Source organism: Etheostoma cragini, chromosome 8 (genome assembly GCF_013103735.1).
Source record: "Etheostoma cragini isolate CJK2018 chromosome 8, CSU_Ecrag_1.0, whole genome shotgun sequence".
Classification (NCBI taxonomy): domain Eukaryota; kingdom Metazoa; phylum Chordata; class Actinopteri; order Perciformes; family Percidae; genus Etheostoma; species Etheostoma cragini.
In genome coordinates, this window is record NC_048414.1 from 4893732 (window position 1) to 4907283 (window position 13552).

General features: G+C 40.5%; 1 protein-coding gene across 2 annotated transcripts in view; it reads right to left on the bottom strand.

Moving 5' to 3' along the window:
* Nucleotides 1-13552, bottom strand: part of pik3c2a (phosphatidylinositol-4-phosphate 3-kinase, catalytic subunit type 2 alpha) — a 46354-nt gene that overhangs the window by 10990 nt on the left and 21812 nt on the right. For both annotated transcript variants that reach the window (XM_034879345.1, XM_034879346.1), the window contains exons 5-18: nucleotides 10443-10563; nucleotides 9349-9460; nucleotides 8996-9075; nucleotides 8547-8610; nucleotides 7584-7730; nucleotides 7452-7485; nucleotides 6883-7123; nucleotides 4443-4565; nucleotides 4169-4336; nucleotides 3789-3906; nucleotides 3380-3519; nucleotides 1097-1288; nucleotides 634-727; nucleotides 375-469 (exon numbers count right to left, since the gene is read on the bottom strand). In XM_034879345.1, the coding sequence (XP_034735236.1) occupies nucleotides 375-469; nucleotides 634-727; nucleotides 1097-1288; nucleotides 3380-3519; nucleotides 3789-3906; nucleotides 4169-4336; nucleotides 4443-4565; nucleotides 6883-7123; nucleotides 7452-7485; nucleotides 7584-7730; nucleotides 8547-8610; nucleotides 8996-9075; nucleotides 9349-9460; nucleotides 10443-10563 (1729 nt within the window). The remainder of the gene's footprint in view (nucleotides 1-374; nucleotides 470-633; nucleotides 728-1096; nucleotides 1289-3379; nucleotides 3520-3788; nucleotides 3907-4168; nucleotides 4337-4442; nucleotides 4566-6882; nucleotides 7124-7451; nucleotides 7486-7583; nucleotides 7731-8546; nucleotides 8611-8995; nucleotides 9076-9348; nucleotides 9461-10442; nucleotides 10564-13552) is intronic.

Here is a 13552-nt window from a genome sequence, read left to right on the forward strand (position 1 = left end):
TTAAGAACAAGGCATCTCTTAGTGTTACAAAGGAATTTAAAGGACCCTCTTAATGGGCAAATAAAAACAGAATCCTGTATGGCAATTCTTACAAGCCACTGAATAACAGGAAATTAGGCAACCTTTTGGCAAGAGACTGTAGGTTTGATAAATAGTGATATAAACAGCAATGTAAACGCATTACCAAGTGTACTTATTTTGGTGCTCCCCGCATCTTGCAACACCACTTTTTCTGATGGATGTTTTTTTCAGATGTTTGGAAAGTCGCTTTATTCATCTTCAGCACATCAGACTATTTTTTGCAACATTCCCTGGTGGTTAGGAAACAGCTCAGACAGCTGGTTGCTGTTTTTTTAGCGCTAATGCAAACTCACCAGTAGAGGTAGTGGGCAATGTTGATGTTGCCTTGTGCTCTGGACAGCAGGAACATGACGAGGGCGTTCTTTAGGTGACACTCAAACTTTAATGCCTGTTAAGAGACAAAGAGAGAGATGACTTATCATGACGGATGGAAGAATTGAGAGCAAAAAACGGTGAATACACGAGAGTGAATAAATGGGTGAATGAACACTTAGAGTGAGTATTTTAAAATAGCATGTGGAGTACATGTCTGTCTTTGTAGCTGAGTTTTACCTGTACTAGCTGTGGCAGGTAGTCAGCCAGCTCATCATCACTGCTCTTCTCAATCCAACTAACAGCCACATTTCTCACTTCTGTATCTGCAAACCTACACACAAACACATTTTTTCCCTCTCACTTTAAACTTGTTTTTGGCCTCACCAAGGAACATGAAAACGCACATACAGTAATACACACCATTTTAAAAATAAAAGAGAGAAAGCAATTCAATGTTAAAACACATTAAATAATATTATTATTATTTTGACCAAAAAGGAACCAAATAACAACAACAACAACCCTGTTTTAACCCTACACTGTATTTTATACTGTAATGGAAGATTATTAAAACATTTTACCTGGTAGAATATATATACTTTAAATAAACATTTTTAAATATTCATATAATTTTAAATTGCTTAAGGACTTGTGGTGCCATAGACCAAATGTGTGTTTGAGTGTTGAGCACAGAACATACTTTGAGTCGAGTAGCTCTAGCGCAGTGACGGGGGGCAGAGGGGGCCAGTGATGCAGAAGGGAGTGGATGTGAGCCATACTGGCCCAGTCCCAGCTGGGCACACTGGCCAGCACCTTGGGGAGGCTGCTGGGGTGGTCCTTTCGACAGTGGAGCCGATGGTCCCATAGGATCTGGTGATCTGCCCGCTTCAGCCTGCGGACGGAGCCAAAACAGATGGAGAAGGAAGATGGAAGGAATGGTATAAAGAAAAAAATGTTATGTTATGTATAATTTTTTTAGATTGATCTAAATCGGATTTGTCATGTTGTCTGTCAGTGTTTAAAAACTACCTCTAGGTTTCAACACTGTAAGAACAAAATTATTAAATGACCAGTTTACTTGGCAGGATCAACAATAATGTTCAAAACAGATAACGAGCACTTAGATGTCTGAGTTCTTGTGTGATTTTATTTGAGAAAATCTGCAAAGGGTAAATGAGCATTATATTATGTACACTTGTTTAAGAGCTGCAACTCAATGTATATTTAGGCAAGAAATATAAACACCATAGGAAGAACTTCCACGATCTTCAGAGGAAATCCTCAGTGGTCACAAGTGTTATTCTCGATGACTTGAGTGTTGGAAATGTGAAACTCATTGAAAAAATAAAAGCGCTGACATGTTTACTGTTCAGATAACCGTTCCTGGGCGTATAAAGGTGAGAGAATACAATCATATCTTGAGACTTAACAAACCTCACACGGGAACATTTCTTTAACACCATTGAACAAGAGTGAAATTCCATGGCTAGTGTCCTGCTAGAGCCGTGAGAGTGTGAACGGTCAAACCCAAAGTCTATGTGTGGCACCACTATGTCACTTTTTAAAGATTGTGCTTTACGCAAAAGAATTGAGGTTAAATATGTTAGCGAGCATTTGCCGCTCTCTAAATCACCAGAGTTGTTTCCCGATCTCCCTGTAGAAATAAAAACGTGCATTTCTTCTTCAGCGATTAATGGAATATCACACACATGACCAATCAGTAAAACTGCAGTTCCAAAAGTCTTGTGCCCACAGAGGCTAGAGAGATGAATGGGCAGTAGAGAAAGCAGGCGGTGAGAGCCCAGTGAGAGAGCGCTCTGTGTCGGTTGAGTCTTATGGGTGTTGGCAGAGTGGAAGAGATTTGGCTGGCAGCAGGCATAAGAGAGCATTTAGCTGGGCCTGGAGCAGCTGGAATAGAACAGACACAATGGAGCAGACAACATACAGGCGTTTATGGGGAGCTGTGGCTGGCAAGTCAGTGGCATCTTTTAAAATCTCTTTTCAAATCTAGTAAGTCCAACGGATTTCGGGTGGGCTGAGAGACGGACAAAAAGCTGTCTGCTGAAGGGGATAAACAAATCTAACCAGAAATACTGTTTCTGTGCATGATTATTAAAACTCATGACACTGAGTACTTTGAGTCTACAAAATGCCCAAACAGCAGTCAATTGACTACAATTATAATTTGGAAGCACATACAGTATACTCAACATTAAAAGTGTTCAGAATTGTAGTTTTGATTCAGTGACAATAGTGATGTTGTCTTGCACATATCCTTAGACTCAGTTATCCACATGGTGGCAATATGCAAAAATTTAATATCCTATGTTTTTTTTGGACTCATGCTCATTTTAATCAAAATTTGAGAAGTTACTACACTATTCAGCTGTTGCTTCAACCTATTCGTGTTTGTACAGGAAGCAGGTCTGTTTTGCACATCAAGCTGAGCAACATTAAGACCACCTCTCTAGTGGCATTAAAACTGCGGAGGTAGAATTTGAAGAAACGCCAGAAAAAGTAGAGTGAGACCTCCTCCTGCAGCTCTCTCACAGTCACCTCTCTGTCCAGCCCCTCCCATGATGCAAGCACCAGCATACAGCGGCTTCACACAGTAACATTTACGAGTACTAATCATTAATGTCATCCCGATGGCATTCTGTTGTATAGCTGCAATGCTATGACAACGACGTCCCACTTTCTTTATAAAGCCCTTTGAGATCATACTGTGATTCAAGACTCTAGCTAGCTACTTTTTCTTTAAAACATACTTTAATAATCCTGCAAGGTAAATTGCAATTTTCTATTTTTCACTCTGTTGTTAGTAACACAGAGTACAGTCAAACCTGTAAACCAATTGAAGTAAAGTGAAAAAGCAGAAAGGCTGACACACTTATTGTTAGAAATGTTTATATCTACTAACAGATTGTAATTTACAAAATTAATTTTAATGATAGTTCTGAAAACATGAAGCAGATTCTCTTACCCAAAATTAGAAGCTCTGCTGCAGATTTTCTCCAGTTTGCGTCGCAGATCAGGATCCAGCTCCTCTAGTGTATGCTCCGGTCTGGGCTCTTCCTTGGGTCCCACGTATAAAACGTCCAACGCTGAGTTGGGGAAGTCCACCTGATGGTAACACAAATTTGGGATTAACCCAGATTAACTTTAACCTGGATTTGGGATCAGTTTATTCCTTTATAGTAACTGTTAAGAATACCCATTTTACAGATGCCCTATGTTTCGTTTCTGTAGAATTTATCTGGGGGACAACATGTTTTTATAGAAACAAAGACCAAACCTTGTCTGTAAAATGATAAAATTCCAGGCTTGCTCCTTGCAACTACTAACTTACTACTCATGCTCCTGCAACAGATATTATTAGCACCACCACCAACCTGTAGTACTATTCTCTCTGCAGACACCCTTTTGCGATTGCCTGCAGAGCCGCCAGCAGCAGCAGCTCCCTGGGCAGAAGTCCACAAACACAACAACCTGCTGCCCTTGGCAAGCACCCTGCAAAACACAGTCACATACACACAATAAACTACTACAGGAAACAACAACAACAACAAAACAATCAGGGTTAAACAATCTAATAAACCGCTAATCAAACAAGTACTTAATTCCTACTGACTGACCAATGTGCACAAGCACGGCCTATTATCAATACATCTTTCAAAAATGAGTGAGTTCATACTGTATAAAATATGGGGCATCTACTCAAATAACATGCAAAAACATGACCAGCCACCACTGGCTGTTCCTCTCTCCTCACCGTCTGAAGTCAAAGAGTGGCATAGAGACTTTGCCTAGCAGCTCTGGAGCTTTTCTCTGTTTGTTGGAGTCTGGGGAGCCGCTGGCATTCTCATTCAGCACCCCAAACAGAGTCAGGCTCAGTATGGACTCCAATGGGAGAACAGCTACTGCTATGGGGAAGTTGATCCTTGGAGAGACAAGGACAGTGTCAGCAGCATAAAAATACAGTGCAAACAGCATGTTGTTGTTAGGGAAAAGTCATACAGGAGAGGAGAGAGGCCAAGGCAACTCACAGTTCGTCCCATTTGATGTGGTAGAAGAAGCTTTTGTATGTGCCCACTCTCTTGGACTGGACCGGTTTAAACAGGTTCTTGCCATTGTGGGTGAGGGAACACATCAGGAAGTACTTCTCATAACTGCAACAAAACAACACAATAAGTGTTGCTACAGTGCCCACAGGTCTTAAGGTACTGCATGTGGCTGGGACTGATCAGGAGCTCTGTCAGATATTAAAACAGCCAGTAGATTTGAGAAACTCAGGTTAGTAATGACGGGGCAGCATCTTGTTCATGTACCCCAACCAGACTTTCCATCAGTTTAGGACTTGAACCAGCAATCTATTTGTCTAAAGCAGACCACTCATAACACTGACTGGCTATGTAGTCCTAGTATTATTAGGTCCTGAACATCCACAAACATGCTTTCAGTAATTCTTATTAGACCGCAGTGATTCTCAGGTTGATTTTTCTAAACCTCCTTCTTCATTTATTTATCCAGGGAAGCTCCTGCCCTTGCAGACCTGAGAAAAGGGTTAATCAGGCAACATTAATGAAAGCACTTGTGTGGGTGGAACATGGCTGTGCAGCGGCTTTAAGACTATATACAACTCTCCTTTAAAGTCACACAGTTGCACATATTTACACCTGAAGCTGCCCAGTACCACTGCAGTCTTTTATTATGGTCACTGCAGGTTAAGGGCCTCACTCAAGGGCACTTCAGTGTTGATACTGAGGGGCAAGGGTAAGCACTCTGTTGTCAATTTCTGTACCTACATTTACCCTGCTAGTCCAGGTGTTGAACCAACTGAAAAGAGGTCTAATCATGTGAAAATGTGTCTGTGTAAAGGATTTAAAACTATACCGTAAAACAGATATTTATTACCTTACCGCTATAGTATTGCATTTAGTAAAATAAAAAAACTCCATACATTACAATTTAAGAGAAAGTTGTATGCACATTTTGCTGTAAAGACAAGATAGTGTAATATTTCCAGAAGTGATGTAGTAAAAATCTGAGTTTAATTTAGTTGCACAACTCGATCACACATCCAAAAATAAACTCTGTTTCAAATAAAGATACATAGGCAAGTGGAGAGTGAAAATACAAATTACATAATTTCACTACTACAGGCTTGATCCAATGCTCAGTGCCATCTGTGTTGGCAGCCCCACCACAAGTCACGGTGTCTCAATGCTGGCAATGCCGTGGCATCTACTGAGTCTCCAGATGGATAACACACCAGCCACAACAACGGCAATCATTCAGATCTCAATAAGACAGCATTAAAGTATCACCGCAACAAAATACTGACTGGAGAATACTGTGCTCGCTGGGTCCCTCTGGCCTTGGGTTGTGAGGAGCTAAATATTTTTGGAAAATATCTTTGGAATGACTGTCACTGTAGCAATATTTGTTGCTGTCTCAAAATAGCTACAGGAAGAGGTTGCGCTGGAGTAAATGTGTTATTAAGCAGGTCCTCTCTTTATGAAGGCCTCTCTGGTTGACTAGAAAATGACCATGGAATGAATGACTGCAGCTGTTCTTCAGACAACTAAACCTGCTTCCATCTTACAGTCAGGGTTACGGTTCCTTTACATTTTTAACTTTTAATCCGAGCTTAACCTCTTGAATAGACTTGGTTTCGGTTGGCATTTATCACTATGTATAAAATGGTTTTGGCAATTAAACAACAAAGTCTTTTCTAGCTGATGACTATTCTTCATGATGACAATAAGTGAAATGGAAGTAGCACTGAATCGATTTGGTTACATTATCTTCCCATATCTCACATTTCTGTGCAATTTCATTTCATTTCTAGACTTTCAGAATCTATGCAACTGAGGAACGGCTCGTCAGATATGTACTGATACAGGTCACTTATGAGCTGGGAATGGAAAATGTGTATCAGCTTTGTGGCCCAGACACAGGAGATAAAGTCAGGGTGAAACTGGACACTGGCATGGAAAATAAGACGTGGGGAGCAACACCATAGCCATTTTGTTTAGTTTGTGACAGCACAACCCGCAAGATTGTGCTGTAATGTTACAAAAATACTCTCCTTAGTCCTAGCTGCTTAAAAATACATCATTAAACCTTATTCAAGAGAGGTTGCTTGTAAATTTAAGCTGCTGCTGTTACACTAATTGTAAGTACTTGGCAAACAAGGTAATTATAATTCTGTACCGCCTTCTGTCTTCATCTTTGATCTTGGAAAAGTCTAATTGAGTGAAATGTGGGTGGCACTAATATTACTGAACAAGTGGGTGATCATGCAAGAACAAAATCATGAATAAAGGATTTGATTATCCTACGGCAAAGGATAGAGTACTTCAACTATTAACAGTTTTCATTTCACAAAAGACTGCAAAATAAATCTAACTACATGCTCGATGTGGCTGCACACCCTGAGGGGAAGAATAGAAACCACAGTATTTTCATTGCCTGAATGTTTACCTGCTGACCCAGTTGGCCGGGATGCCGTGCAAGGCGAACAGAGTGAACTGAAGGTGGTCTGTGGTACCAGAAGCTTCTTTGCTGCTCTTCCCTTCTACGCCTTCCCCGTCTGCAGCTTGGGGCATTGAAGGTGAACTGAAGGAGGGGGATGGGGAGCAGAAGGAGCGCAAGTAGAGCTTGGCCAGGTCATAGACAGCCTGTGTCAGTAAGGCCAGGCCCTCTTCCACTGGACTGGTGTGACCTGTCAGAGTCAGGTAGGGATCGTGTGAGGTCATAGCAATACCATGGTAATTGTTGGGACTGCAAACACAGTTATTGGAAGATGCTAGCAGCGGAATAAACCACATAGGTTTTACTAAGCTTTTCATCACTAAAATAAAACAACTTCAGAAACTGACTTTGATGTGTCTGATATATTACAGATAAGTATTTTGTCTGCAATTTTCTTTTTTACACCACAGTGACATACATAATTGCATGCTGCCATCCCCGGGTACTTAAAAAGCTGACCATGATGGGCAAACAAAAGTGTAACTGTGTGTGTGTGTATGTGTGTGAGTAGAACTTACCATTTGATGATTGACCAGACGATGTGGACCCCATCTAAAAAGCAAAACATGTTGGTCTTAGAAAGACATCCATACATCTAAACAATGCTATGTATGAATGTGTGAAGCATGCAGTACGTGTCAAGAGCCCACCTTGGGTGAGCGTGTTCTCGGTAAATTGACCGAGTGTCGCAGCCTTTTGATGGCCTCTGTAATGGCTTGTGTCTCCACCTCGTCCAGAGCACAGCATAGGTTCTTTAAAGTCTGCACCACACGATCCACAGTCTTATACTGGGTACTCTGAAAACGGAGATACAGCGCAAGTTGTGTGTTATGCTCGTACTAGCCTGTTGCAAAAGGGATATCCCCTCCGATATATGAGGTGTACTTTTGTTTTAAACTTGTCTTTAAACAGTGAAACTCATTGTTTACCACAAGACCAACACATCAGGAGGTCTCTGTGAAAGGACAACCACCAACAATTCATCAAACAGACTCATCTAAACAGTATTTCAAACTCCAAATAAACCTACTGTGTGTACAAGGCTCAAAACAAATAAATGTTGATGCCATTATCCGGATTAAGTTGGGTTGAGGGCGGAGCGTAGTTTAGCTACTGTTCAGTCTGCATTCAATTACTCGACAATAACTCACGCTGGCTGAAAACCACATGTACTATTTCTCGAAAGCCTGCCTTCCAGGAATGTCCTCACATTCTAGCCTTTATGGTATGTGAAGTATTTGAATCAACACTAAAACCTTCAGGATATGTGAAAACACTGTTTGGTAACCTTGATTAACATTATTCAGTGAAAGTGTTGTATTTAGGTGTAACATCATAGGTGGGACCAGAGTATCAATATTCACCGCAGCTACACAAAATAACATTTTGACACATCAATATTTTCTACACATTTCAGTAAGGTACATATACTGTGGATGCCTAACTAGCTGGACACATAAGTTAATGTTGTCATTATCTCAACAGCACACAAACACTCACTGAGGGACGAACAAAGAGTTTACAGCACAATACCAGGTAGTTCGATAGACTGTCTGAAAATCATTTAAAGAATTTTCTTCTTCTTTGAAGGCCTGAACAGAGGCGAGATATACCTCATTTTGTTGGCAGATGTCAACTTGATTATGATAGCCTTCTAAATAATCAGCCAGGCCTTGTCTGCGAAAAGACAAACAAAGAGAGATAAGTGTGGAATGAGAAATTAAGAACTTTGACTGTGGTTCACTTACTGTCAGCGCTAAATCGCATCAGGACAGAATGTAGAAATCTGACTTTAGTTAACTGAACATAACTTAAGACATAGAGTACAAGACAGATTATACTATAACTAAAACAGAAGCCTACTTCTAATCAATTAATTCTGCATCAATCAAAAACTAAAACCACACATTTATCTTAACCTAGGTCACCATTTTACAGACCAGACTAGAGATGAAACTACAAGAAAACATGTTTCTTCATAACATTTCTTAAATATAAAAAGAAAATCCATAATTACGTGTTCTTTCTAAAATTTCCCCAAACCAGTGTACGACTCTCATACCTGGTAACATTCTCCTTGAATGGCCTCTCCACGTGGCTCAGGGGCTTCTCTAAATCTACAACAGAGTTGTCATCTTCCGCCTAAAGCAGAAGCAAAAAGAGGCAGAATTGGAAGATTTACCAACCAAGCAGATAAGATGACAGCTACGCACTAAATCTCAGTACATTATTGTTATAAACCACTAAGATCATAATTTCACCAACTGAGGATAACGTGTTGTAGGTCTCCAGCAATGGTAAAAAAGTTAAAAATGAATCTTAGTGGCACAATGAGAAGCGTATTATGTCACAGTTCCGAAAATTCTACTATAATGTTTATAAGGGTTCATATGTTATCTTTATAGAGTGACTTACACCACGTGCCAAGTCTCTTCTCATGGTGGAGTGAGAGAGTAGTTGTAATGTGATCTCATTCTCCCACTTCCTGCAGTTCTGGACGTACTCATGGCTGCCTAGGCTGTGTTTACTGTGGCACAGGGCAAAAGAGAGGCAAGGTTAAGAAAACCATACTATACATTAACAATAATAATCATAAGCAGGAAAAAAATGGAAACACAGAGACTAATAGTTCCTTTAGCGGATAGGGTTGTTATACTATCCCTAACAGAAGTCAAAGTGGATGAATGTAAAATAATATTTGTTTAGTCTATAATTTGGGGCAACAAAAAATCTACATTGTGTTAGTGTTATTTGTGTTGTTATTTTTGTCACTGACTGAGGTGTTGATGTCACTTTTCAGAGCTGTGTGGTTATTTGAAAAATAATGCACACCCATAATCCAATCATATTCAGCCAAAGCGTCGTTCTTTGGAGATTGTCTGTCCTCAATTACTCAAGTTTGTTTTGCGTAGAGTCAATCCTGTGCAAAGTTGGCTTTAAACGCAGCCAATGAGGAACCTATTGTCCTAGCCGACAAAACCTGTGTACAAGCCATTCAGTTGCTATGGTTTTTACAAGTTAGCACTGGTGTGGCTGGGGACTTTCACTAAATGAACTACATTTAGGATTTGGCAAATGATACACAGCTTTAGGCCCCATTCTAAGAGGGCTGTCTATGCTATGATTGAAGATGAAGCAATGATGTAACTTTTTGCCGAACAACATTCATCGGATTAGCAGTTATATTCAAAGCAGGCTAATTATGCTACTTTGAACATTTGGGTGTACTGGGCCTTTAAATCTTGGTATGGGAGTAACCATTCCCATGTATCTTAGATCAGAGGCAGAAGAGAATTTCCATGTAGGAGGAGGGCGCGGGGCAAGATATAGAAACATCCGCCAGTCTTGTTGGTACATAATTTTGAAAGGATGCCAGGATAAGAGTGACCGAGAAAAAAGTCAGCCAGGGACAATTTGTTTCTCCCAATTTCTAAAATGTTATCCTTTTGGAAATGCATGATTTCTTTTCCAACAGCAGCAACATAACCTGTCCATTTGTGTGCACTCACTTCTGCAGGACCTCCTCCTGGCCACAGACTTTGAGCAGGTAGCTGGAGAAGTCGACCTGGTTCAAGTCATCGTGGACCCAGCAGAGAGTCTGACTGATCAGCAACTCCACTGGAGAACTCACTGAGGACGGCGGAGAGGATGGAGAGATGGATGATGAAAAAGACAGTGATTGAGGCAGAGAGGGAGGAACGGAGGGTGATTGATGGAGAAAAGGAGAAACACATGAGACCGATGTGAGGGAGGGAGGTCAATGTGAGGGAGGGAGGCCAAAACGGAAAAGCCAGAGAGAAAGTGAGGGATAAGTGATTGGAGAAAAGAGAGAATGAAGAGAAAGAGGGAAAGGAAAGGATGGAAAAGGGCAAAAAAGAGAAGACATTTAATCAAGTAAAAACGCTTAAAACAACAAGATTATACATCAATACACACATTTTATTAGCGGGATCAACGGTCAAGTGCTCATCATGTCATGTTACAATATCATGCAATTTACTGTAGAAAAGACACTGATTTAAAATTGACATCCATTTGCTGCTGTGGGAACTGAACTCTGTACCTTATATATTGGAATTTCTCTCTAACCGCAAACCATCCTGCAATGTTTTGAACGGCCCATGTTTCAAACCTGTTCTCAAATTTAACAAATCAGAGCGGTGTAGGGTGGAACAATATTACATGGGGGGATTTAGAGTCAGCTCTAGTTGTTTGTGTATACTGCGATATCTGATGCGTCTGGGCAAGGGAAGACTGGGTCACCTGATACACGGCAGATTATTCTGTTTAGGTACTTCTAGAAAGGTTTGAGCACACACTTAACGTTGCCATTACACAAACACACAGGCAGACAGATACAAAGACAGATAGACACTTTGTACCCAGAAACATCTCAACTTTGACCTAAGCACACACAACCAGGTTACTTAACAGATGCTCACATAGACACACAGGTAGAGAGACCACCCTGGCTACAACAATAACAGATCTGCACACTTCAGAGGAATTGTGTTTTTTTTTCTAATGGTTAGACCAGTAGCTCAAGCTTTATGGCCCTGTATACCTGTGTGGCAGCAGTGGTGGTCACTCAGGTTATATATATATATGTGTTGTAGTATTTTGTAACAAAGCAATTGGACAGGATAAAAACTCATTTTGTTAGCGCTCTCAGGTGGTATGGGAATTCCCAGTAAGGCATTTTTGAAGGCACCACTTCAAAAGAGGAGAGAATTCCTCCATCGCATGCTGTTAACCATTTCACACATGGTTGGGAAATGGTGTTGGCTATTGACGGTCAACACACACGCGCGCGCGCGCGTGTCTAAGGACTAGGGACTAAAGTGGGAAATTCCATTACTAGCCACATCAGTGTTGTGTAGGATCCACAATGGGAGGGTTGGCAAGATGGCAGAATAAAGCCAAAAGTCACTCAGCACTTGTTAAATCCACTGGACCAACATATTTCTGATGTAAAACAGGAATGATATTATTCCTACATGACTCAGAGCAAAAACAGATTTCGACTTCTGTAACAAGTCCAAGTGTTCAGAGTCAAAAGAAGACACAAATGGAAAACAATAATTAAAAGCAAAAGTACAATCTTACAGTGTACAGCGAATGTTAGTGTTTAAGGCTGAAATGCAGGTAAATGTCTGATGAACACATACTTCCATTACATGTCATTTAGCTGACGCTTTTATCCAAAGCAACTTACAATTGCTATATTTGTGAGAGGTCGCACGCCTCTGGAGCAACTGTGGGTTTATCGTCTTGCTCAAGGACACATTGGTTGATGTAATGCAGTGGGATTCGAACCCAAGTCTCCCACACCAAAGGCATGGTGTAACGGCTTTAGTGACTCCATCATGCTAAGAACTTTTTTCATGTATTGCTTATCTTTTAACTGCTGAACTCCCCTTTGCAGCTGAAATGTCCTGCATGTCACGCCGCATAAAATACACAAACAAATCGGTATGTTGTCCTTGACTTAAGAACATCTTGGCGGATTGGCAGTTGCAGCTTTTAAATCTTAAAACTCTTACTTTAATTTACACTCATTTGCAATCAGGGAAGTCCTCGTCCTCACGTCTGAAACAAGTAAAATGATGGGGTTTCCTCCACACCTACAGCCTCAGACATTAACCTGAGGTAACTCCCAGCATTTCTTCCCTCTGTCATAAATTCTACAATACATCCAGTTTTCCTAATCTGTCTCAATTTAATTTTCATCACCTTAACAACTTCGTTCTTCCTAAACCTCGTCCTTTAATGTTTCTGCTTGTCTTCATAAAGCCTGGTCTTTCCCCTTTTCTCTGATCTCATTTCGTCCCTGACTCCCTCCTTCTGTATTTCTCTCTCCCTTCCTCCTCTTGCTTTTCTCTTCTCTTTTTGTGCATTTCTATCTTTTTCCCTCTCTCCTTTCTTCCATCTCCCCTCTTTAGCCACAGTATGTTAGGAATCCCCAGAATCCAAGTAGTTCTCAGCCAAGCCCTGGTAGAATTGATTGTCTTTCTTTCTGCCTGCTCTCTAGAAATGATCTAAAGGCAAGGATTCAACGATAGAATGACACGAGCAGTAACAACATGTGTTTCATCCTGATCTACTTTTTGGACTGTTGGGCAATATACTTCAATTGTTTATTAGGTCAATCTTGTAAAGCTACATAATTATTTACCTTAGATGTGTTTGTTATAGACTTTTCACATAATCACAGGTACACAAGACCCTAAGCCCCAAGTAATTGTATTAACTTTTTGCAATATTGAGTAAAAGTTGCACTATTTAGCCATTTACACAGCAGATAAAAGTAGAAAGAAATTCATGAAGAAAGATGGTGAGTTTCACAGAAGAAAATAAATGAAGATAGATGGAAAATAGAAAGTGTGCGGGAGAAAAGGAAAAAAAGAAAAGACAGATGATGAGAACCAAGGAAGGCAAGACCAAAAAACTGACAAGAACCAAGAGGAGAATGTGAATGTCCTATGTCTTGTTTTGTATATTCTATATTCCTATAAGAAGGAAAGGAAGAGGAGAGAAGGAGCGATGAAGAGATGCTGCAAGGAAATAAGGATGTTGGAAAATGTAATGCAAAAGAAGGGAAGGAAGACAAATTGAGAAA